General features: G+C 42.7%; 2 protein-coding genes across 4 annotated transcripts in view; both read left to right on the top strand.

Moving 5' to 3' along the window:
* Positions 1–750: 750 nt before the first annotated feature.
* Positions 751–17,147, top strand: strn4 (striatin 4). The gene is made up of 18 exons (XM_022768597.1): positions 751–1,210; positions 8,233–8,336; positions 8,483–8,559; positions 8,702–8,780; positions 8,923–9,108; positions 9,595–9,772; positions 9,904–10,060; positions 10,641–10,736; positions 11,075–11,193; positions 11,295–11,470; positions 11,648–11,695; positions 11,782–11,903; positions 12,006–12,173; positions 12,278–12,418; positions 12,555–12,653; positions 12,769–12,855; positions 13,158–13,346; positions 13,913–17,147. Exons 1-17 carry the CDS (start codon positions 896–898, stop codon positions 13,325–13,327), a joined length of 2,322 nt encoding a protein of 773 aa, XP_022624318.1. The 5' UTR covers positions 751–895; the 3' UTR covers positions 13,328–13,346; positions 13,913–17,147.
* A 1,461-nt stretch (positions 17,148–18,608) lies between these two features.
* Positions 18,609–26,198, top strand: part of prkd2 (protein kinase D2) — a 32,777-nt gene continuing 25,187 nt past the window's right edge. For 2 of the 3 annotated variants that reach the window (XM_022768607.1, XM_022768603.1), the window contains exon 1: positions 18,609–19,535. In XM_022768607.1, coding sequence (XP_022624328.1) covers positions 19,173–19,535 — 363 coding nt within the window. In that variant the 5' untranslated portion in view covers positions 18,609–19,172. The remainder of the gene's footprint in view (positions 19,536–26,198) is intronic. The other variant, XM_022768606.1, reaches the window with a different exon arrangement.

Genomic DNA, 26,198 nt, shown 5'->3' with positions numbered 1-26,198 from the left:
TTAGGGTGACTACAGTTGAAAAATTGGCATCTTGGCTTACTCTGGCTCATTCACAGTAATTTATTAATGTGCACTGTCCCTGTTAAATAAGTCAATAAAATAAAATAAATACAATTATATCCAAAAACTTGTGCATAAAGGTGCATGCCTCTTTACTTTAAACTGCCTATACATGTCTCCACTGCTTTTAATTAAGAGCAGATTTATAGCTTACAGAGTTCTGTATGTGAAGGAGTCAGTCATCCAGCCAGGAACTTCATGCAGCTGCTGTACTTACCAAATAGTCCACTTTTGTTTCGACATTTCCTAATGAAAATTCAAACCGGAAATACGGTTGTCGGTAATTCTAGCCACCTTCATTGTCGTCATACATCCCTGCTCATAAAGTGGCAGGAAATAAACTCCCCTAGCGACATATTCATTGTGTATTACAGAAAACATGTCCCTTTATTTGCCACCCGCACCATTTCCAATAGCAAACACAAGGAGGAGGAAACAGATCCGGGATATACAAAATAAGAGTCGCAAACCAAATATTAACGGTTGTTTTGAGCGAAAGACATTTAATTGCCACATTTTGATGTTGCTTTAGCAACCGTTTTCAAGTAAGAAGTTCCATTAAATATTGTTCATTGGTAAATAAACCGGCCACAATGCTACAAGTATACAGCTTGGTCGGGTTTTATCTTGAATGTTTGAAAGCGGAAGTGTAGTATTTTACCAACTGAATAGTAATTTTGCTCCGTGCGTGTGAGAAAAGGAAGAAAGGAGGGTAGCTTATAGTGAAGTGCTGCTGGGTTGGAAGAAGGGAACGGGGTAGTTTTTTTTTATTATTATTGTTTATTACTTTGCCCGTTTCCACCTCCTTATCCTGGCGAAAGGTTGAACGGTTAAAATGGAGGCGGACAGATCCGGCGGAGGACCAAACCCGAACTCCGGAGGCGGCAGCAGCAGCGGAACGGGGCGCAACCCAAACGGGCCCAAAGCAGCACCGGGCCAGGCGACATCAGCTGCGGCGACCGGGGCGATGGCTGCAGCCGCGGCGGCAGCAGCAGCAGCCGGGGCCATGCCCGGATCGTCGCAGGCACGGGAGCCGCAGGACGGGGACTCGGGTATGACGCTTCCTGGGATCCTGCACTTCATCCAGTACGAGTGGGGACGCTTCCAGGCCGAAAAATACCGCTGGGAGGCTGAGAGGGACGAACTCAGGGTAAATTTGTTTATTATTTAGCCTGCGCCTGTTACGTTAACGCCGAATAAAGGCCAGAACGGATATTGCAGGAGCCCGTTCAGTGCTGCTTTGTGACAGTACACATGCCCCACAGTCAGTTTCAGGATGACAAAATGCTAACGGGCTAACGTTGCATATTGTATTGACCGGGGTGTATTATTACTAGATAGTTAATGAAAATACAGGGAATCTATGACCTCCAGCTGATGCTCACCAAAGACCAAACACCCACCTGAAAGCTTTAAACATAAAATAAACTATTTTCAGAAAGCAGTAATCTTTGCGTTTTGGCCTTCAAATTCCTGTATAATCAGTTACATTACAATCACAAAGATATACTCCACGAAATAAGGATATGATATAGGTTTATGTCAGCCAACAAAAGCAAGCAAGCTATCCTGAAAATAAAAATGACAGGTAATTTTGTTTAGGTGTGGCTACCTTGTTGTGTCTCCTTGATATTTATGCAGGTACACATCAAAGACATGCCAGGACCAGACTCCTTTCAATGTAGTTTGTATTTTGGCATTTATGTGGAAACATAGTTTGTAAGTAGACAACAATTGGATTTCCATAGCCCACAGGGACATATCAAGTGATCTGTGGTTGTTGTGGTTAAAACAAGACAGTGTCATACAGCTTTGAGTTCCCTTTTGTAATCACTGAATTTGAGAGCGATAGTTACTGAGAGTTGTCAAAGTGGTGTCCTTAAATGCCACCCTAAAATGAGGACAGGTTTGAAGATATTGCTTTTTGTCTTCACAAAACAATTGGCACAGTGAGAGAAAGTGCTCAGGGTGACCTTTGAACATAGGCTTCCGCTCCTTCCATGCACACCAGACAGCTAGCAGTTTTTTCAGTAAATCACGTCTTACTTCAAAATCCCTTCAGATGAAGTTCCTTGAGGCATAATCTTAACAGACAGTGGTCTGTAGTAAAGAGTCTATCTGTGTATACACAGATCTGTACATATGTATATGTATAATATCTGGTGATATTGACAGGAAATCAACATTCTTGAACTGGGGCCCGTCGCACAGATGGATGAATCAGCAGTGTGGTGTTTGAACTTGACTGAAATGTATGAAATGCAACTGTATTTTTCAATTTCATTCATACTATCATTTGACTGAGATTATTGTCAGTCAAGTACCATCCTATCTACAACTAAATTGGTGAGGATTACTTGTCAATCCTGACTGAATGTAAAAAAAATATGGCTATATAAAATGACCTGCCACTTACAAACACATATTAGTGTTATGTGCCTTTAGGTTAGAGAAGTGAGCTTGTGTTCTTAAAGGTCATAAGTTTGAATCGGTGAAATGCCTAGAAAAAGCTGTGTAAATGCCATAGAAATGCCCTTGAGCAAGGCATGAGTTCCCTAATAGCTCCAGTTATTCGGAGGCTAACAGCAGAAGACAGAGGTTGTACTATTCAACCATCCTACATGCATGTGTGTAACTGCGTTAGGCAGAGCATTGCTGTGCAAGATTGTGCTTACTCATCAAATTGTTCCAGGATTAAGAAAGGTTAGGAAAACATACACACATACAAAGTGTTTTTGTGTTGTTTTTGCTCTGCGTTTGGAATGAACAACAGTTCATCTTTTCATTTCTAAATCCATATATGGTCTTCCTACTGTAGCCACAGTTTACTTGTAATCAGGATGAAGTATCTTCTGGAGTTCATGGGCTTGACAAAACCACAAGAAAAGGATGTACAGTATCTTCATATCTTCTGTCAATTTGCTTTGCCCCCAACTCAAACATATGGAGTTATAAATAGGAGCATGATAAAATATGGATGAACAATAACAAACCGGCCGCGCTTGCTGCTTTTATAGGCGCGTGTTGGGGAAGAGTGGGTATGGAAGTCAGAAGCAGGCCATCACAGTGTCCAACATGCCATTAGTGCTTGTTATGGAACTTTGTTTACGTGTGCACATTTGCTGCACATGATCTGGTTTCACGGGTACAATTAGCACCATGTCCTGTGTTGAGAGAAGAAAGGATCACTGGAGTGCCAGGCTGAAAAATTGACCTAGCTTACATTTTAGCACCCACAGGCCCCAATCCCTCTGGCTTTTGTTGCCATCATGCTCGCAGGCCTCTCAACATGCCAGTTAGCATGCCCCCTGGAAATGTCCTGTACAGTTACCAACATAATGTACATGTGTCCATAATATAGTCTGCTCACGTGTTGCCTGTGCATGATATTTTGTGCTTTTATGCCATTCATACAACTAGTAAGGAAGCTGAATGCAAAATCTGTCAGCAGCAAGAAAACCATCACCAAAACTTGACAAACATTAACACTATCAGCTTTCGAATATGAGACTCTTTGTGTGGCAGTGTGAATGTCTGTCTGTAGCATAGCGTGTCTCTGTGACACTGTAACACATGTGCCGTCTGTGAGTGTGTTTTCAGTGTAAAAGGCCACCTGTGGTGCTGTGTCTCCAGTGACAGGCCAGGAATTAAAGCCCTCCCTGCTCTGGGCCAGGTGGGACGTCCCAGCACAACCATGGGACAGCAGCACAGGGCACAGGGGACAGGTGGCGGTGGCCTTGTCCCTCCGTCCTTCAGACACCTAAGAAGCTTTTTTCCAGTGTATTCTATCGAATCACAGTACTGCTGCACTGTGTCAGAACAAGCCTGTAGTAATTAGCCTGTTATAATGATCCTCATTTTAATTTAATAGACAATCAGACTGTGCTGCAGACGTCAAACCAAGTCACTGCACTTATTCTACAAGGAAAAGGGCAGACCTTTACCTCTCCCTCTTTGCATTTTTCTCATTTTCATCTATTTAATTTTATTAACCGTGTCAGTAGTTGTGTAGAATAGATTACTGGTGACCCAGATGACATCACTTCCTGCGGAGTGTGGCGCATGGGGCCCCTGGGTACACATCTCTAATTAATAGCTCTGCGCTCTCAGCCATGAAACACATATGACATCCATATGTATGGCATTATTACAGTATGTGCCTCCCGCCCACACAGACTTTCAGCATTCTTGTTACATATTTATATTTGTATATTTTGTATTTTACCTTTCTTCTTTCTATATATAATTTGCTCTGCACTGTCGCATTTGCTGAAATCTTGTAAATGTTGTGATTTGAAACATGTTCATGACATGGGGTAATTTTTGCTTTCTAATGATTATCAAACAACTTCTGGTCAAACTTAGGCAGCAAGCCCAACTTTTTAGGGATGTTATTCTGTAGCTAAATCACACACACACACACACACACACACACACACACACACACACACACACACACACACACACACACACTATGCACTCTAATCACACTCCATCAAAGCACACTGTCCCAGAAAAGTTCATTGCTCTACTTGTTGGCTCATGGGGATGAAGGGATGAGAAGATGGAGGGTGGCCAGTGGAGGAGGAAAGCTGCCCTTGACCCTGTTCTATGGCTAGTAGAGAGGGGCTGACAGAATAGGCTAAATGTGTCAGCTCTCAATGCTACGACAAACTCTGGAAAGGTCAGTGGCAGTAGGCCACATGGAGGAAAACCCACCCACAGGAAAGAGAGATCAGATGGCACGGCAGGTTTGCTCGCAACAAGGTTCCTTTGTACTTTAGGCTTTGTTAGTTTACCAACATAATACAAAGAAAATAACTGCACCGTCAGAGTGAGCAGGGCTATATCAAATGACACCCAAAAGACTTACTGATGATTTCATTATCCACTGACATTGGTTGGTTTTATAGATGGAAAGATATTTTACCTCAGTATAAGTTTCTCCATAAATATTGTCATGCCCTTTGACCTGCTCCTCCACAACTGTTGTGATTGTCTCATCCATTTTAAGTGTCAGTCTCTTGATAAGAACACCTTTTATTAGCTGTTGAATGGGCTGCCTTGTCTCACTTCTGTTGGCCTGGGTCCCACACACAGTGAAAACAAGCATGTCCCAATCTGAACCAGTCAGAGGGCAGAATAACAAAACCAGTTAAAGCTGAAAATGGTACAGAGGTGACTTCTCCTCAATTAATCGCCTTAGTCCGATGAAACAGTTGATATTTTACCTAGGAGCTAATACGGAGAAAGCTGCATTTGTTCTTGTGTCTAAGACAGCCAATGTGTGCTGCTGCTCCTGACATCGTGTTTTATCCACTGAACCATGTGACCCTACCACTTTGAAAGAGAAATACTGTAGAAAAGAAGAGCAAGTAAAACAAGGTCAGAGAAAGAATGGCATACAGCAATGAACCCTTTGATGCAATAATCTTTCTGTTTTGGCTGCTTTTATGTATCAGGAAAAGGCAGTTACAGTGCGCATTGTCACTGTGATGTGATTATTTGGGCGTTCGATTGTGTACACATACAGCCCCGTCTCTATCTTGGCCAACAAAGCAGTGTTAGGGATTTGAGGCTTTGGGCTCTGGTGGGAGACTCCTTCTAGGAACACAGCATGACACAGGCGCGCAGGGGTGTGATGGCTATCTGTGTGTCTGAGCAGGTTGTAGCTCGTCCGTATGTGAGTAGGAGTAAAAATGCATGCCCTTCCCCTCAAGGGTGAAGTAGATACATTCCACTTAGAGGTGGAAATTACAAAGCACTTTGCTGGATTGAAGGATTTAGTTCAGTTTTTTTGTTTGTTTGTTTGTTTGTTTTTAAGCTAAGTGAGTGCATCACTGTTCACTTCAGGACAAATTATACATAAGAAGTATCTACAAGGTGAAAAGCTCAGCAGCTAGCTATCTGCAGTTGTCACGCTATAATTTTTGGTCATAGTCTTTCGGTGCATCAAGGCTGAGTGGCCAATGGTGTTTACACTCACAGAAAAGCTGATGAGTCAGTACACAGAGGATTCTGTGGTTAAGATGTGTTTATTTAAGTATATTCTGCCCCTGTCTTGAGTTTGGCTGATTTTACCCAAGTTGATGGTCTGTACTTGACCCACAGCAGACCACACTATCAGTTACATTGTTTAATGGGACATCTCACTGTCATTATTGTGGCTGGCTAAGGTCAAGCTTGAATCTTACCCTTGTGTATATATATATTAACCTTGAAGATGATTTTTGTGGCTGTGTTCCATCTTTTTTCAACCATTTTTAGTGCCCAGTATATAATATACATGCTGTTTTCTGATATCCGAACCTCCCACACTATGACGCTACACAGTTAGCACCACAGCCGAGCTCTGCTTTTCTTGTATTTTAGCACTTTAATATTTATGTCTGATTATGTCAGACTGGAACAAGCGTTTCTGCCTCTGTGAACTATACAAAGACAGTATTGCATCTGCCATTACAAAACACAACAACTGCACAATTACTAGTTGTGTGCAGCTGGAAATACTCAGCTAGCTAGATGCTTTTATCAACCACCTAACCACAGCAAATGATATATTATTACAAAGCAGTTTATATAAGGCCAAGTAGGGTTGTTGTGTTTTGTGTCTTCTTAGCTTGTTAAATACATTCCTGTTCAACCTATCCTGTCAGTGCTCTGTACACACGAACATGGTTAAGTCATAAGTTATTTCACTCATTTTAATGTTCAAGAACTCAACTGCTCCTCTTAGGTTAGCCTAAGTATAAACCATGTTAAGTTTTCTGTATTTCACAACCTCTTAGATCATGCCTGCAGTGTTGACATGCTACCACTGACAATTATCTCCAAAATTCTCAGATAAGCATATAAAATCACATTGCATTAATCAGGATTACTCAGCAGCAGCAGCAGCAGTAGTAAGGTTTGCTTGGCAGATTATCCTGTGTTCCACTAGCCCTCCAAGCTGGTTACGTGACTGTGCGTGTGTGTGTGTGTGTGTGTGTGTGTGTGCGCTTTCCTGGGTGATTGACTACCCTCTCAAGTAGACCGAGTGCCTGCCCCATGAGATAGTGTTTTTAGACTGTTCTAGTTTTACAGAACTGCGTATGCGTGTGGGAGCAGACTCATGGACTCGAACAGGGGGGGCGTGCAGAGGAGAAATGGACTGTAAAACAAGCACTGTTAATGCTCCAGCACCCCTTGGCACAGAGAGAGGGAAAGAGAGAGAGAGTGGAGACACAAAACTATTTTGCCTCCTATTACCTGCATGCAAATCCTGACAGAAGAAACCATAGCCTACTCTTAACTGGGATTTTCTTTTTTCCACGGGGGCATTTTTCTCCTCCAACCAATAGAGGGCAGGATGTTTGCTGCCTAATCTGAATCACAGCTCAAGCCCCCCCAAATGTGAAGCATCACCTGGTAGTAAAAAAACACAGCTAAAATCTTTCCTATCCACTCCAACAACCCTTTCACATTTTTGTCAAGTCTTGCCATATGGTGGTTTATCCAAGGGACACCCTGTCTAAGGACAGTCTTTACAGTGTCGTCACTGTCCGTTCATCCATTATCATGTTTTTTCTCACAGAATCTCTTAATTGTTTGACAAGAATAGGCAGTGAACATATCTTTCCTCAAGGTAAGAATTTTATCAGCTCGGTGAGGAAGGAAACGGATGTAAAATGAGAGAGGAAGCGCACAGAGGAAGGATGTGTCTTAGAAGAGGGTATTTGAATTTGGCTGGTCTGAGTCTTGTTTTTCCTCTCGTGCAGATGCGCAGTGAGGCCTCGGTTAGGAGAAGTTAAAAATAAGAGACTGGTCCACAACCCTCTACTTACTCCTCAGGGTTCTCAGAAGTCATGTTTGCTATACTTGTCACATCAAACTTTTCTTTTTTCTTCACGCTCACGGCCTCTCCTTGTGATCGCTATTGATATCAAACGCTTTGCTCTTTAGCCTTAATTGAGCAAGGACATGCTTTCTTGTCCAATTCACTTCAGTTATGGCTGAGTCATAGTGTCAATCTGGATTGATTTGGTGTTTTTATATGCTTATGTGTGTGATTGTGGCACGTGAGTGCCTTTTTAAATGTACTTCGTGTGTGTTCCTTACCATTGTGTGTGTGTGTGTGTGTGTGTGTGTGTGTGTGTGTGTGTGTGTGTGTGTGTGTGTGTGTGTGTGTTTCAGGCTCAGGTGGCGTTCCTGCAGGGTGAAAGGAAAGGGCAGGAGAATATGAAACAGGACCTGGTGAGGCGGATCAAAATGCTGGAGTATGCCCTCAAACAGGAGAGGTATGACAAGTGTCAGGAAACTCTCTCTTTCTGTTCCTGTGTCCTTACATCTGCATGTTTTAGATGTAGTGGTTTGATGGTGAGAGATTTCTTTCTACTATTTGCTCATAATACTTATCCTCATGTTGTCTGATGTGGGGTTGCAGGGCTAAGCACCAGAAGCTGAAGACAGGAAACGACCAGAGTCCCGGAGACAAGAAACCAGAGACGGAGGCAGACCAACGTATGTTTAACCAAACACTTATGTACTCTGTTATTTGGACAGCTTCTTTTGTCGTGTCTCTCTCTGCTGAAAGTTTCTGCTGTTCTCCTTTTCTGTTCATGCCCTGCTGTTGCATCACTATTGACCAATCTATTTTCTGTAGTTCCCAATGGGCCAGCTGAGTCAGACTCTGAGCCAGCCAATCAGATGTCCTGGAAGGAGGGACGTCAGCTACTACGCAAGTAAGACCTCTCTGTCAACTGCTCCTTTTATCTCAGGACCATACTAATGGGTTCTATCAGTACTTGAACAACTTGTGAGCTGGGAGATTGGTTTATATGGCTGTCGGTTTATATTTACATGCTATTTTTCCTGTGAATGCAGATATCTGGAGGAAGTGGGTTATTCAGACACCATCCTGGACATGCGGTCTAAGCGCGTGCGCTCCCTGCTCGGGCGAAGTAGTCCTGAGGCTAACGGGCCCCCACCCAGTGAAACTTGCGCCGAGCCCGAGCCCCGGGCAGGTGGAGAGTCATTGTTGGTCAGACAGATAGAGGAACAAATTAAGAGGTGAGACAGTGGAAGCAGACACTCTCACTCTCTCTATGTGTAAGTGAATGGAATACTGATATGCTCGCCAGAAATTAGAAATAAATTTACCAAACAGAAAATGAGCAGGTGACTAAAGTCTAAAGTAGCAGAGATTTACTAAGGCTGTGCACTTGTCATTGCGCATCAAATACATGTACCTGTCATACATGCACATATTTTGCCATGTATAGATGAAATCTGTGAACAGAAGTATTTTTAACCAAAGATAGTTTTATCAAAAACTTTAATGTTTGCTCCAAGTAGGAAAGTTTAAAAAGTGTTACCTGTACCCATAAAACTTGTTGCACTGATAAAACCTGTCTAAGATGTAAAAAAACCAACTGTACTGTAATGACAGCAATAATATGGTGTTATGCAGTATAACTGAGTTCATCACATTGTACGCTATTGTCCTAAATATTAACATGGATTGGACAGACTCTAACGTCATGCGTCTATTTGTAGGAATGCGGGCAAGGAAAGCTCTAAGGAGCGTCTGGGTGGTTCAGTGCTGGATAAGATCCCCTTCCTGCATGGCTGCGAGGATGATGATGAAGACGACAGTGACGAGGAAGATGACTTCCAAGGCATGGCTACTGACTGCATTGATGGACCGCGCAAGAACAAAAAGTCACGTGTAAAGGTACGAGCAGTGATGAGAAATGAAACAAGGTGGAGCTGAATGACTTAAAGAATGGGCAACTATAAACTTTAAACTTTACTCATGACTTGTCATGTACTTCAACATGTTCTCTGCTATGCTCCCATGTCCAGATGGGGTCGGAGCCCATGACCACAGACCTTGACCCAGAGGATGAGGAAGACGAAGATGACTCAGAAGATGCCCTCGGAGAATTTGACTTCCTGGGCTCGGGGGAGGATGGGGAGGGGGCGGGAGAGGCCCGGATCTCGGGGGACGGACGGGAGTTAGGTACGCTGTTGCCATAGCAACACCATCAGCACCAGCACTGCCAGAATCACTGCCACCACTGTATTTGTCTTTTTTGCCCACCTGACCCCACCCCGACCCCCCACCCCTCCTTGCTCACCTTTTTATCTTTTACTTCTCATTGTGTCTTGGCATCTCTTCTTGTCAATAAAACCAGCCTCTTTTCCCAACCACCTGTCTCTCTGTCCTGTTTCACGAGCTGTCAGTCTGTGACTCTTTAGAGCTGCGTAGCTGTCATCTCTGTCTGTAGATGTATTTTCTGTGGTCCTGGGTCATTTCAAAAGATGTCACGCATGCTGCCTTCTCTTTTTATATATCCGCATTTCATTCTTTGAGTCATATTTACACCGTAGTTCTGTGCTCTTATTGATTTCATCCTCTCACAAAAAGAATCTGTAAAATTGTGTGAGTGTATGTTATGTATTTAAAGAATGAAGTCTATCTTCTTGCCTCCGTCTACATCCATCTGTCTCTCATCTGTCCGTCTGTTGGCCTCTCCGTCCTTCCTCCGCCTCTCTGCATGACTGGATGTTTTGTGTCTCTCTCCTCTTACCGGGTTCAGAGAACCGCAGGAACAAGTTACAAGGCATGATGTCGGACTTCCCTCCTAAGCCTACCCCGCCCCCTTCAGTATCAGGACAGGCTCGCTCTGGTGAAGGTAAGACTTCCCCACCAAATATGCCCCATAGAACACCATAGACTGTAACCTCCAAAGTATTCTTCCTCAGTCTCCCCTGTATCCCACACACATGATTGGAGCTTTGTAAAATCTTAAATTTGGATGCTGTCTTACACTTACAAAGTTGCTCCTACACCTATGAATATTTCCTCTGGTACACAGCACAGTGTGGGAGTAAAGCAACAGGATGAATGGACTCTTGCCACAGAGATCTAAGATTCATTGCTGTATTTGCAGTTGTATCAGTCTGTATTTATAGAGCCATGACATTTTGTCAAGATGTAGTAAACCTGTGCTGTTCCACCTCCAACCCGCAGGTGGCGCCCTGGGTTTCTCCTCAGACGTCTTCATCATGGATGCTGTCGGAGGCGGGGACATGAACCTTGGTGAACTGGCTGATCTGACTGTTGCCAATGACAACGATCTCTCCATGGATGTAATTACACATTTGCTCTGGTCATTACACAACATGTAATACAACCTACATGTGCACACTCAAAATATGTGATTGCTCACTCCGATTTTTATATGTATCAGATGCAGGATAACAGAGAGGAGTTTAAGAAGACATGGAACCCTCGTTTCACACTACGCAGCCACTTTGATGCCATCCGCGCTTTGACCTTTCACCCCAGCCAAGCGGTGCTGCTCACAGCCTCTGAGGATGGAACACTAAAACTGTGGAACCTCAACAAGGCCATGCACTCTAAAAAGTAAGAACCCTCAGGACTCCAGTGAAGAAAATGGAGGAGAAGGAACACATTTATAGAGCAATTTTTATACATATAACAGGTGATATCAAAGGAGCAGTAGGACAGATAATGCACAAATTTAAAATAAGAAAGAAATAAAACTAAGGAGCAAATAAAAAAGACTGTGTCCCTCCACAGGAACGCAGCTTTGGATGTCGAGCCCATCTATACATTCAGAGCGCACAGGTGAGTTGAGTCTGACACAAATACAAATTCACACCTTGTGCACAAACCTGTCACTGACATACACGAATGCCTCTGTTTTTGTTCAGTGGAGCTGTTCTGTCACTGACCATGGGCGAGGATGGAGAATCCTGCTACAGCGGAGGTCTGGATGGAACCGTCAGGTGTTGGAAGATGCCAGACCTCAATGTGGATCCTTACGATAACTACGGTCAGTCATTCTAACTGAGTATTTAGCAATCACAAAGTAATAATAATGTTTAGGAGTGTTTTCCTCATGGTTATTTTTTAATATGTGTGTTTGTCCATCCAGATCCTGGCATCGAGAGCAGCGTACTAGCAGGCCACGAGGACAGCGTCTGGGGTCTGACTTACTCGGCAGTTCATCATCGTCTTGCCTCGTGCTCAGCCGATGGCACCATTCGCATCTGGGACCCTCAGAACTCTGCTCCCTGCCTGTCTGTGTTCAATAAGGAGAGAGGTAGACATCTGTGCTGGATCTCAACGATACCCATCACTAGTAGATTTACTTTTGCATTGTGTCCATGCTCCACAACTTCATCTTCTCCTGCTTTTTTTTCTCAGAGCACGGAACACCCACCTCAGTGGCCTTTGTGGCTACGGACCCCAACCAGGTGGTGGTGTCGTTTGACGGTGGTGAGACGCTGCTCTACGACCTCAACACAGAGCAGAGCATCACTGCGCTAGAGACACAGACCAAGGATGGTATGTTCTGAATTAAATAACAGTCGACTCTCCATCACACATAACATCACCCGTTCTGAGACTTGTTAAAAATGATAATAAGAGGAATAGATAAAACAGATTACATTAAGATGGAGTTGTTTGTCTTCATTTGCAGGCAGTGAGCTGATCAACCGAGTGGTCAGTCACCCATCTGAGCCTGTCTCCATCACTGCACATGAGAACCGCACCATCCGCTTCCTAGACAATAAGACAGGTATCTGTTGAAGGTGTTTTTATTTCTGCGGATCATCTGTTAATTTCCTCTGATAACTCACATTTTTCTGGGATATGAATGCGTCTGAATAAGATTCATTTGTGTGTTTGTACAGGTAAAGTTGTCCACTCAATGGTGGCTCACCTGGATGCAGTCACCTGTCTTACTACAGACCCTAAAGGCACTTACCTCATCTCTGGCAGTGAGTACCGCTCAGCTTTGCTGTGTCCTTATTTAGCTGACCATCTTAGAATCAGCCTTCCTCTAGGATAAAGACAATCTGCGTCATTTTCAAAAATGCTCGACATCAACACACCAGTATGTTTTCATACTGAGTCCATTCTGTGCACAAGTGGCTATTTTTTGGGAATGAATTAAAATTGCATCTCAAACTCTTAAATCTAGCTTGTAAATGTGAAAGACTCCTTCACATGGCACTCAACAGTGATCTCTCTCCCTCACAACTTTGCTGTCCTCGTTTCCACCTGCTTGCGGCCCCTGCAGGCCACGACTGCTCGGTGCGGCTGTGGATGCTGGACAACAGGACGTGCGTGCAGGAGATCACAGCCCACAGGAAGAAGCACGACGAGGCCATTCATGACGTGGCCTTCCACTCTTCACAGCCCTTCATCGCCAGCGCCGGCGCAGATGCACTTGCCAAGATCTTTGTCTGATAGCACTGTCGTCATTCTGGTGAGACGAGTGGGGGAGTGTGGAGGGGGGGTGCGAGACAAGGACTGTTGGAGTTTTACTAATTTTGAGAAGGCACACGCAGTGAGATGCAGAGCAGTGTGAGCGCTGAGTCCATCAAGATTAAAAGATTAAGAGATTAAGCTGTAGAACTCCTTACTCTCAACACACACTCCTGAATATAACATGCTTTATTCCATTATCATAAAAAAATAAATAAATAAAATATTTAATCTTAATGGAGCACTTCGCGAATTTTATCCATAAAGATCAGTTTATTAGTCATGGTGCGTACGGCTTAGCCTGTTGAAAAGAAATTTATATAATCTCTTCTGTGCCTCAGAGGTTATTTTCCTTCATATTTTTGACGGAAAGCCATCAAGGGTAATTTTTTTTTAATGCGATTTCTTTTATCTTGTTGGATTAAAACGCTAAATTGATAAAATTTGAGATGTTTTATTAGATGGGATCCAATATCTTTTACCTTTTATGTTGGTGTCATGTGCAGATCTGAACGTCTAACTGTTTGGTCTAACTTGTGTTTACCTCTTTTTTTTTTCTGCCTTTAGAGTCCTACAACCACAACTGGGCCAAAAGAGACTGAAGACTACAGTGGACAAATTTCACCTGCTTACACACACACATACACAAACACACACACTTGTCCTGCACCCCACTGGCTGGGTCATCGCCACAGGACGTCACTTCCACTCGATTCCTCACTGTTCTCTGATGCCTCAGTGACTTCTTGTAATACTAATCACTGCTTTTTTAAAACTTTAACTGCTCCGTTTTCAAGTAATCATATCTGGAGTAACACTTTTCTACACTACAATATTTTGCTCTGCTATTTTTTTTTTTCTTTTTTTTTTTTTCAGTCTGCCAATGGTTATTACAAAGCACCGTGTGTGTGTTTGTGTGCTTGAACTGCTGACACACTACTCACATTTCACAGAGAACCACAGAGGAAACACTCGCACTGCACAGCGCACACAACGCATAAATGCACCGTCGCATTTCATTTGAGACCTTTTTTTAATAGCTGAAAGATTGCTTGTTTCTAACATACACATGTAGACATGATTTAAAACAGTAACTTGCTCCCAGTGTCGGCGGAAAACACCTGACCAACCTCTGCATTGGGAATCAATGTATTACATTCCAAAGACTCCAGGGTTAGAGTGTGTGTGGTGTCGTATTTTGGGGTTGGAGAATGTTTAACTTAGCTGTGTGTGATGTGAGGAGGCACTAGGCAGTCGCTAACCAGTGTTGAACAGATAGCTTTAATTTCAACTTTATCGCCAAGACACCAAGTCTCATTTTCTGTCTGAGTATTATAGCGTCCCCATGATTCTGCCTCGAATGTGTGTGTGAGATTAAATGTCACTCTGCTGTACAAGATAAATGAACATATTTACGCAATCACGGTCCATTTCTACAGATGTACAGTTTGAAGTCGACTCTGCAGACTGATGCTGGCACACCGTATTAACCAGCTAAAGATTGATACCATGAGAACACAGTGGGAAGTCTATAGACTACAGAGGTGTGAGGCCAGTTTGTATGCGCTCAACAAATGACACACGTGGTGTCATTTGGTGCTTTTCTTTTTCTTTTCTTTTTTTTTTACTGTACAGAAGAGTGTGTGTGTGTGTGTGCGCGTTTGTAAATGCACTAGTTAAATCACGGTGCTATGAAAGACCTCGTCAGTCTTGAGTCAGAATCAGGGACCTGTTTTGTGTGTGTGTGTGTATGTGTATGTGTGAAAAAGAGAGACTGTGTGTGTGTGTGTGTGTGTGTATAGATGTACATCGAGTGAATCAACTTTTTCAATGACATTTCATTGTTGGATCATTTCATTAACTCTGGTCACATTTCAGAATGAACAGTCGCTGGTAATGTTTCTCAGAGGGATGTGAATAATGCCTGAGGAGTGTGTGGAGCTGGTGATAATGATATTACAGTGAAGACCACATGGGCTGAAATGGTTTCCTCAGATGAGAGCTGTTCAGATCATCTGTTTAAGTTCACCTTGAAGTTGGTTGCCCGTTGGTCGGCGTGTATTTAACCATGCTTTGGAAAAAAAAAAAAAAACTTCACCTTCAGTTGTGTGTTGAAGTTCCCTCTTCTTGTTTGACGTGCATCAGTTGCACAGTAGCACATTACCCAGAGAGCTGATGACGTGAAGCTGGTCTCCTCTTTCTGAAGAGACATGCTAGAAGAAATAACTCCAGGGGTTAAAAAAGTTAAAAAAAAAAAAAAAAGAAAAAAAAAAAAGAAGAAGAAAGTCCATTTTAAATTCAACCACTTTTGTCAGAAAGATAAAAGGAAAGTATTTATTCAAGATGTGTGGGTGTAAGTAACATGATTCAGCACCTGATCTGTCTGATCTGTTAAGGTTCTGCAATTTTGAGAATAACCCAGAGAACATTTGTCTTAGGTGGAAACATTGTTCCTTTGAGACACCTCACATCTACGTATCTGTGTCCTGTGTTTACACTGATAACTGCAGGACACATGTTTGTTTGCTTTAGGTGAAAGTTGCCCCCTAACAGCTGACCTGATTTCAAATAACTTGACCGGTAATGTTATTCTATTACCTCAAGAAGACTGATAAAAAAAATCTGGTGTCAAATCAGTTGTCAAAGGGGCAACCCTCCTCTTCCTCATCTTCCTCCTCCTCCTCCTCCTCCCCCTCTTCAAGAGTACAGGGTCACACTAGGGGTCGGACGTCAGATCTAAAAGTTGAAAGTAGCCTAGAGGTAAACACTCCTCTCCTCATCACTGGGGACACTAGCATTTATAGTTCAGATTTTTTTTTTTTTTTTCTCAAACAGGGTGGTGGACTGTTGTCTGAAATCAGACAGCATGTTATCCCGTTGTACATCTTTTCTTTGACATGAGTCTTGTCAAAGAGAACAACCAGGTGCAACTACACGATTGCACTGCTGCTGGGCACAACGTCCTGAAATCACATTGGGATACTGTTTGGCTCCACGTTGCACTACATCTAATAGTGGACGCTGTGAATAGACAGACAGGGTGCAGGGATAATGTTTTGAAGGTATTTCTAATACAATCTGGAGTAAATACTACAAAGGTGGAACCTGCTGTGGGTCACAGTGTTTTGATAGTGAGAGTTACTGATGTTTTTTTTTCTGTTTGTTTTCACTCTGAGCTACTGTGTCCCCTCTCTGAGAATAAAAGACAAATCAGTATGACACATCAAAAAAGAAAAAGAAATCAAAACAGAGGTTGTAAATGATGACTAGAGATGCCATTATGTGCTGTAAATGTCCATCATTTCCTTGTTTTCTTTCTTGCATTTCTTTTCTTTGATTATGAATATGATTATTAAGATGTAAGAATACTGTAGTATCATAAGTGAATCATTCTTCCTTGCTAGGCATAGAACTTGCTTGTGATTGATAATGGCAATGTATAACTTGTAAAAAAGCAAAAACAATTAAAAAACATGAAAAATTAAAAAAAATAAGTTTAAAAAAAAAAAAAATCTGTTACCAGTCAGAGGCCAAGGTAAAGGACTCTCATTTCTTTGTGTTTTTATTTTTTTATTAGCAATTTATCACTGTGTGATATTTTGTACATCATATTAAGCTGTATTCAAACAATTTCCTCTAACTACAAGGGATAAGAGACCTGCTTTTTATTAATTTTGTTTTATTATATATTTTTGAACTGCATTCTAGCTTGTATCAAATGACTTTCTCTTTTTGTTTACGGGTTCCCTGTTGTATGTCATTAAGGAAGAAAAAACAAAAAATGAAGATTTTGTACAGTGAATTGAGAGTTCTGTTTTGTGTTGTCTTTCTTGCTTCCCCAGGGGTAACAAACAAACAAAATACTACCATAAGTTAAGAAATGTCATCTGTTACATGTATGAAAATACACAGTAGAAGAACCCTCATAGAATACTACTGATACATGCAGCTGAAACTCCTAAATCAGACAATTTTGACCGTCTGTCTTTATATAAGATATAAAGAAACTCTTATTTGTCTTTTTTGTCTGACCCATGGCATCAGGCCCTGTGTCAACCAGCCAACTACTAAAACACTATAAACTAACGTATATAACCCACCAGCTTCAGTTGCCCTGTCCCACCGCTGGCTCTGCACTTAATTCTCCACAGAAGATAACCACAACATTATAAAATCTTCAGATCAGAATATTCTATATTTTCAGATCATGGATGAGTTAAACTTTTAAAACTTTAAAGATCATTATCTTGGCACTATTAACATCAAATCTCCAGGTGAAATAGACAACAAAGCAGCTCTATGGCCACATCTCTACTATATCCAACTATATCAAACACTGCCCTCTTGTGGTGGAAAGCAGAATCCCAGCAAACGTTTTGTTTGCAGTTGCTGAGCCATCAGTCTCTTTTCATATCACTAATACAGCTGAGTGCGGTTATCTGTGGTTAATTTGTTTTAATGAATTGATAATTGTGAGAGTGCTTCACAGAGAGAACCACTATATAACGGTCCAAGGAAGGAGATAAGCTGAAGAGGAAGAACTTCATGTGGTTAGTGAGTTTCAATATTACCATCCATGGCGGCTTTCATGGCCAAAGATAGAAAGTCAGTATTTTTGCATGCTTTCTATTTGAGATGAGACAAGCGGTGGTGATACCTAGCCTGATTTCTAAGCATGCTGTATATTCTGCTGTATGCAAAGTACTAGTAACTTGCCACAACAGTTCCCTATTTTACTGAAATCTTCTGTCAGCTTTGCATAAAAAACATCTCAGCAATAGGAGTGGTCTTACTCTGCAGTATGGGAGAGTTGTGTCAGTTAAAAATTCAAAGAGATAAGGTGTCACAGATTAAAAACAAGGCAGGAAATAGTTTCACAGAGGGACTAGAAAGAGGCTGAAGCAGTAAGAGGGAAGATGAGGAAGAGATGGGAGGGTTTTGGAGCGTGGAGCTGCCCCCTCAGGCAGTGTAAGAGGATCTTTACTGGCCTTGACTCAAGGAGGGAGCAAACAAGTCGAATAACCCCAAACCAAGGAAGGGAGTGAGAAAGAGGAAAGGGAGGAGGGGGAAGTTTGGGAGTAGGGAGTCAAAGGGGCGGGACTTTCTGAGAGCCTATTGGTTTCAGGCTGTGTCAGTCATTTCACTTCCTCCTTGGCTGTGGCAAGATCATAGATGAGAGGGCAGGAGGGAGGGGGAGAGGGAGGTACCCTCCGACAGATCTCTCTCTCTCTGCTTTTTCACAAAAAACGCTGAACAGGGGCTGAAACTGAAACAGGGCAAGACTCGTAAAAGGAGTGCTGTCTCTTGTTCTCCTTCTTTCTCACAGTTTCCTGTTTAAGGAGGCCATTTTGTAACTTAGCTGGGGTAAGAGCACAACAAAGTTTGGCATTGTTTTTGTTTTTTCTCTCCCATGGCCGGGAGTTTCACAATCAACTTTGGACTTTCTCCTCTGCAGAGCAACTTCTTTTGGACAAGGGAGGTGAAGGAGTTGAGAAGGTGGAGGAGGAAAGGCAGCAGGGGGGCGGTTTTCTCCCTCAGAGTATCTTTCTTTCATGAGTCTCGTACACATATTGCTCATGCTTGTCATGCCTGGACAATAAAAGAAGTCTGACGACGAGAGAGCGTGACAGAAGAGGCAGAAAGGAGGAAAAAGCGCCGCTTCCTGGATAAGGATTTCTTCCTTGATCCACTGGGAGGGGGTGGACACAGGACACAGAGGAACTGGGACTCTTGTGTGTGTCCCTCTCTCCTCCGCTGAGACAGTTTGAATGAGAGTGGGTTTTTAGAGAACTCTAGACCTCACCTGGGCGTGTGTTTGTGAGTGTGTATGTTGAGAGCTTCTGGCAGCCAGCAGACAGGACTCTGTATGGCTAACGCTAGCCCTTGTATGTCCTCAGGGGCCATGGCCCAGGTCTTCTTTCCTCCCGTGGGCTCCTCACCACCGGGCTCAGCTGTGATACAGCAGACCCCCATATCCATGCCCTCTATGCCCGCTCAGGGTGGATTTCCTGTGATGGACCTGATACCGGTGCAGGGTCCTGGCGGGGCTGTGATGCCCTCAGTGCCTCCCACTCCAGCAGGGGTGTCCTTCATCATCCAGATTGGCCTGACCAGAGAATCTGTCCTGATGCCCCAAACTGCTGACCTGGCCTATGTGAAACAAATCGCCTGCTCCATTGTTGACACCAAGGTAGGAAACGTGTGTGTGTGTGTGTGTGTGTGTGTGTGTGTGTGTGTGTGTGTGTGTGTGTGTGTGCAGACCAGAGAGGGTGTCGTGTCCTGTAAAACTGGGCATATGCTTTCTCCAGGTGGAAAGCTGTTTCTGTGCAAGGCCTTCAAGCCACATGTGTCATATCTGTTTTGAAGTTGTTTGTCAGATGACCACTTCAATTTGTGCATTTCTCTCTCTTTCACTCCCTCTGTCTGTGTCCCTGTCTCCCACAGAAACCTCTGTTTACACTACACTGTTCTCATAGGTAAATGAAAGGGTTTCAACATGCAAGCAGACAAAGTGTTTGAACAGAGAGCTGTGACAGACTCTGAGGAAATGTACAAAATGTCACATTTTTGCTTTGCTCTAATTATAGCAATTAGCATTTTTCCCTCACACAGTTGGAAAAGAACACTGTGTTCAATTAGGCTTTGTTATGCCACATCTAACACAACAGACTAGCAGAGAGATGTTTGAGGGGCTTAGTGTTTGAGGCAGGGGCACAGTCACCCATGGGCAGAACGTATGCTACACATGAAACAGCAGTTAAACAGAGGAAATCCAGCTCAATGATTGCAGTACTATACCCCTGAAATGTGATGTTATTTCATTTAACCTTATTAGTGAGAAGAAGAAAAAAGCAAGCATGTCTCAACATGCAGGGAAACAAACAGATCCACTTGTTGAGGAGCACTTTCACTTTATTTTCAACCAGTCATACAGGCTGTATGTGTGAAGCCAGTCAGTGAATAGTCTTGAGGAATATCCTAGTGCAGATCAGGTGTGATCAGCATATAAAATAAAATGTATAATATGCACAATGCTTCTATCTGTCTGGAGGAAAAGTCCTCAATGTCTGTGACCTTTCTACCTTTTAACATGTCAAAAGTCCCTTTCACTTCTCCTCTCGCAACTTCAGAAGTTTTGCATTTCATGCCAAAAGAATACAGTCGACGAACTTCAGTCTCTTTGCTGAGCGCTTCATTGATTCTTTCTTTCTTTCTTTCTTTCTTTCTTTCTTTCTTTCTTTCTTTCTTTCTTTCTTTCTTTCTTTCTTTCTTTCTTTCTTTTCTTTAGTTGATCACCTTTCAGTTGTAGGTTTGTATTGCCCAGGATTGCCTTAAATCTTTCTAATGTACGAGGCCATAAATCAGGCCCAAACATACCTGCCCAAACATCTTTGATAATGCCTTGGCTTTTGGTTTTGTGTGTGTGTGAGCAGAATGTTTTTTTCTGACTCTAAGCTGGACACTAAGTCCTCTACAGCTTGGGCTTTTCTTCTTTCACCTGTATTCACTGTGTTTTTACACAGATGCACCAGCATCACATTTTTGACAACTCAAAGTGATACCACAGTATTTAAAATGTGGCTCTCAGAATTGTAACTTTATTGAACAATGGTCACAATTAATTTTTTAAATATTAGTGCAATTACCAAAAGTGAAAAGGGATAACATTCAAAAGATTTGCAACCTCTCCACTGTATTTTACATTGCTTTGTGGTGTAAAACACAACACTTAATTTCTCAGGAGGAAGTAGGTAAAAGACACGTGAGAATAATATCTTCAAACAGATTTGTCTTCTTCATTAAACTAAAAGACAAAACTTCAAAACAAACATGTGCAGGGTTGGGTAGGTAGGTGAAGTAGTGACATCCTCTTTGCAACAGGAAGCAATGAGTGTTATGGGAAATATGGTTTTTATTTGAAAACTGCCAGCACTAATTCACTCAGCTTTATACAGCCACCAAACCTGCACCATGATGATTTTAGGCTATATACACATACAGTAGAAAACCCATGCAGAAGATAAGTTAATTCTACATTCAGGTGGTAGCGGGCCATGTGTTTTTATTTGCCAGTTAGGCTGGCAGGTGATTAGATTAGCAGATTTCCACAGCCTATTCAGAGCAGCTTTGTAAAACTCCCCACAACTGCAAATCTTCCAGGAAATACTGGTAGGTCTCTCCAGCCAGCTTACCCACTCTGCTAATCTGTTATTTGTGCACAACAGTCTTTGTTTTCTCCCTTCACATGAGTGTTTCTCTGTCATGTACTTGGTTTCATTTAGTGAGTGCTGTGCATCTGATGCAGGATACCCACAGCATTTTTTTGATGCACTGCACCGAAGGTGGGATCAGTAGCTGTACTGTGGCACACTTCAAACTGTGTTTCCATATGATGTGAACAGATGTGGTTGGAACATGTTCAAGGTGTTGATAACTTTCATCAAAATCTAAACTGCAACTGCATGTTTCTGCCTTTCCAGTTCACTTGTGGCTTCACTGTTCCGCTTTTTTGTGTTTTCTCTTACAAACCAAAACTATATATGTCCAGTATAATGTAAGATGGTTGTTGCTGAAAGTCTTGATGCTCTCATGTTTGTCTTTTTCAAATTCAATCGAACCCTTCCAGAGCTGTAATTTAAAACATTTTCCTTCCTTACATTGTTTGCAACTGATAAAAAAGTCACCACAAAATGTCCAGATAAAGATTAAGACAAACCTTTATCAGCCAAGCCAGTTAGCTCTGTGACTCAACTCAGTAGGTTGCTTCGTCGCTGTCAAAATCAAGTGCATAGTTTCACATTCTGTAGTACATTAAAATCACATGGGACCAGAACACTGTTAGAAATCGAATAACAGGCATGCCACGAAGAGACACTGGTGCTGGAATGCTTCTCATAGGTCACCAGGACTGAACCAGCAAGGGCTAAGGTGCTTCTAAATTTAGAATGGGACATATTTTAACGTGTTTTTGTGGATTAGTTTGAAAATATGCACGAAAGAGCCATTACACGTCTTAAAAACAATGACAAACAATGAGAAAAACCAGTGAAGCAGTTATCCATGACTAATAAGAACAATTTACAACACATGCTTAAACCAGCTACCTGACCATCTTTCATACAATTACTGAGAAGCCGGATGTAAAAAGCAAATATGGCATTTGACTGCATAATAAAGCTCAGGATGATGCAGTACTATGTGGGGCAGCTTAAGCATCAGGTGTCTTCCTCAGAGACTTAATTGGTGATTATTGGACATTATAACCAAAGGCGCACTGGGCACTTTGAAATGAAGAGCTGGAACAAGATGATGGAAGTGTATACACAAAATAAGATGATTTTACCAACTCGAAAGATATGTAAGAAAATTAAACGAAACTGAATGTTAAAGGGATAATCAATAATAAGCTGATTTAACCAATAACCCACATGTGTATTTAAGCATTAAGGTTGATAGTGTAAAGTTATTATTTGCCTTATTTGCATTTCCCTGGCTTGTCTATTAGGAATGGGTGAGGTCTACTGTAATTTAAGTACACCTGTGTGTGGAGTTTGCATGTTCTCCCTGTGTTTCCTCTTGGTGCTCCAGTTCCCCTCCATCCCAAAAGAAATGAAAGATAGGTATTGGGATGCTCCTGCAATTGGACTCAGTTGGAGTCAATTATAGCTGCCCCCACTACTCCTAAATGTTATTGACAGGTCAAATGCAGAGCATGAATTTCCCCACAGGGATGAATTAAAGTATACGTTTTAGATCTTTGTTAAGAATTAATGCAATCCCTGTCCGATGTGTTCCTGTCGAGTGTAGCCCAGTGGGAATCGGTGGTCGTGTCCAGAGCCGTGTTTTATTATTCATCATTGACTTTAAATGTTCACTTTTTCGAAGAGAAGAAAAAAACAGAAAAGTACCTTCATTTCCACAAACAAAAAAAACACTCAGAACCTGATCTTTCTCAAGCCTTGTTAGAAAAGTCACACACACACACACACACACACACACACACACACACACACACACACACACACACACACACACACACACACACACACACACACACACACACACACACATATTCAGCAATCCTCAAAATCCCCTAAACACAAAACTCCTGCCCTGCTAGGAGCTACAGCTTTAGGTGGGAGATTTGGACAATAGACAGCTTGTCCTGGTCTAGTCAACTGAGTGCGACATGAGTTGGACTGTGGGTACACGCATGAATGCCTACATTGGTGTGTTTAGAGGGGTAGTGAAGGCAGTTTGGTACCCCACACCCCCGCCCACAGTCATCTATCCCATCCCAGAAAGGGTGAGTCACCGGCTCTGTTTATTCACAGGCTCCCTCCTTGTGTTCCATTGACATGTTTTTCCGTTCACTTCTCTGTGGAGGAGCACACGCTCCCCTGGCTTCAGCTTCCAACACCAACCCTGAGTTAATGGCCATCCTACAGGTCTATAGTCTCCTGATCTGAGCATTAACCCCGGTCTCTCGGGCCAGAAATCCAAATCCACCTCCAGTCATACACAGTATCTGTACTTTGGACACCTTCCTAAAGCCTAGTTTGGCTCTGTACCTGGCAATCACGTTTGCCCAAATCCCATCTAGCCGGCCTATCTCCAGCTAGCTCGACCCCCTCCTCCCTCATTTGGCAACCAAGGGTCTGTCTCCGTTCAACCATGATGCATCTCTGATGCATTTGCTCTTGTGTTGGACAGGCCTCACTGATCCCTCATCATTATTTCCTTTCCTCATTTTACCTCCTTGTTCACCTGATCTATAGTGTTCATTTTCTTTTTGTACCTCTCTTTGTCTTCTTGGAAATTCCTTTCCTTTCCTTTCCTTTCCTTTCCTTTCCTTTCCTCTCCTCTCCTCTCCTCTCCTCTCCTCTCCTCTCCCCTGTAATCACTCTGTTTCCTCTCACTGTCTTTAGGAGAACTACTTCCTACTCTTCCTCTTTTCTTGCCCTCGTGCTTCCCCCTCTACCTCCTCTGCAGATCCTGGACTTCCTCTCCTTATCCGCTCATCTCTGGTTCCTTCTGCCTTATCGTTGAACTCCCTCTCTTGCTCTGCCTCCTCTTCCTCTTTGCACCTCATCTCCTGTTCATCCACTTCCCCCTCTTTGCACTCATTCACCTACTGCCACTGCTTTCCCTGCCAGTGTTGCCCGTTCTTTACATTGTCTGCCCTCTTGAACACACTTCGAGTGAGTGAAAAAATATGGAGAAATTCACGCTCTTGCCTGGTTGTACGAGCCAGGATGTATACTTCTTAGAAAGCGATGAGTCAAAAATCCTATAGTCTGATTTGTCAAGTGGTTACCTCAGCTAGGATGATTCATGTTTTCCACTGAATATTAGACAGTACAGTTAACAAACAGCATGGTTCGGTCTGCCTTTGTTTTCCCTCCTTGGACTAGTTTTCCAAAAGGTGTGTCAGCTTAACAGTTTCTGTCCTTTCAACACCAACAACTTGTTGTATTTCATCATTAATGAGATGCACAGCGACATGGGTTGACGTCAGTGGGTGTGTTACGGTGTATGCACGAGTATGTCAGCGTGTGAACATAAGTGAGAACCTGTTGAGTCCCATCAGTGTCGGCTGTGGTCACATTACTGGATTGTCGGACATGTCTGCAGACTAATCTGTGATGAGTTACGACACATCTAACAACCAGTGAGCCGTGTCGAATCCAGCAGTGGATACACAGGAAGCACGCTGTTGTTAATTCATTTAGAATGTAGAAATTGCTGAACATTCAGTCTTTCACAAAAGGTGTCAGTTTAGCGTGCCGGAAGAGGCCAGTTAGTACTGCAAAACATTATCGAGTGGCACCTAAATTTGAATTAATTTCTGTATCTTGTGAGAAACTCTCTGATTAAACTGCTGTGAATAAATAGAAAAGCGGACAGAGGGTTATTTTGATCTTTAGGTAGATGGTTAAAAACGCAAAGTAATACACACACACACACACACAAGCACACACACGTACACAGCTGCGACGGAGAGCCCCTGCCCTGGCCATTGTTTCCACCTCCGTTGTGGAAGGAGCTGTTTCTTTATCTCTCTCCCTGGAGAAGCAGTTTGGCCCTGGGAATGGGATCATACACACCACCTCCTGTTTACCTCACTCTTTTGCACATGTATTCCACACACACACACACACACACACACACACACACACACACACACACACACACACACACACACACACATTGTAAAGTACAGTAAAGTAACAGTTGGCCCTGATTTTCCAGATAAAGGCCCAGTGTGAGAGATGAGGTTGAATAGTTTGTATGAAAACAACAGTCCTGCGTTCAGCGTCGCTGTAGGTGAGGACGCTGACTTAATTTGGCCTGAATTGCAACCTACAGCTACACTTTCATCCACTGAACTGATCTAATGTCATGGGGATATTGTCTTGCTGCTTGGATTATTGAAAAGCCTGTTGTATGTGTCAGAGCTACTGGGCAAATACAGCGTGCTTATCAGCCCAAACCTTTGTTGGCCAATGAATAAATGCCAGTCAATTAGCAAGACGCTGGCAGGTGGACATGCAAGTGGAAGAACAAATCACGCCTCCATCAGGTTGCATGACATTTGATGACTGAGTGAAGATAACGCAGCCTCTGACCAAACGCAGCAGCTTTAACCAAATGCTGCAAACTGCTCACCAAATAATATAAGTATTTTATCTAATGAATCTTTACTTCTGTAAAGGAACTTATGGTTATTGTGAAGGGGGTAGACCCACAGCAACAGGTATCAGTTCTGCTTCCCAAACCTCTGTGTGTGTGTGTGTGTGTGTGTGTGTGTGTGTGTGTGTGTGTGTGTGTGTGTGTGTGTGTGTGTGTGTGT

This window comes from Seriola dumerili, unplaced genomic scaffold (assembly GCF_002260705.1).
Source record: "Seriola dumerili isolate Sdu_G_001 unplaced genomic scaffold, Sdu_1.0 BDQW01001731.1, whole genome shotgun sequence".
Lineage (NCBI taxonomy): Eukaryota > Metazoa > Chordata > Actinopteri > Carangiformes > Carangidae > Seriola > Seriola dumerili.
The sequence above is the reverse complement of the archived record's forward strand: the minus strand, read 5'-3'. Positions and strand labels throughout refer to the sequence as shown.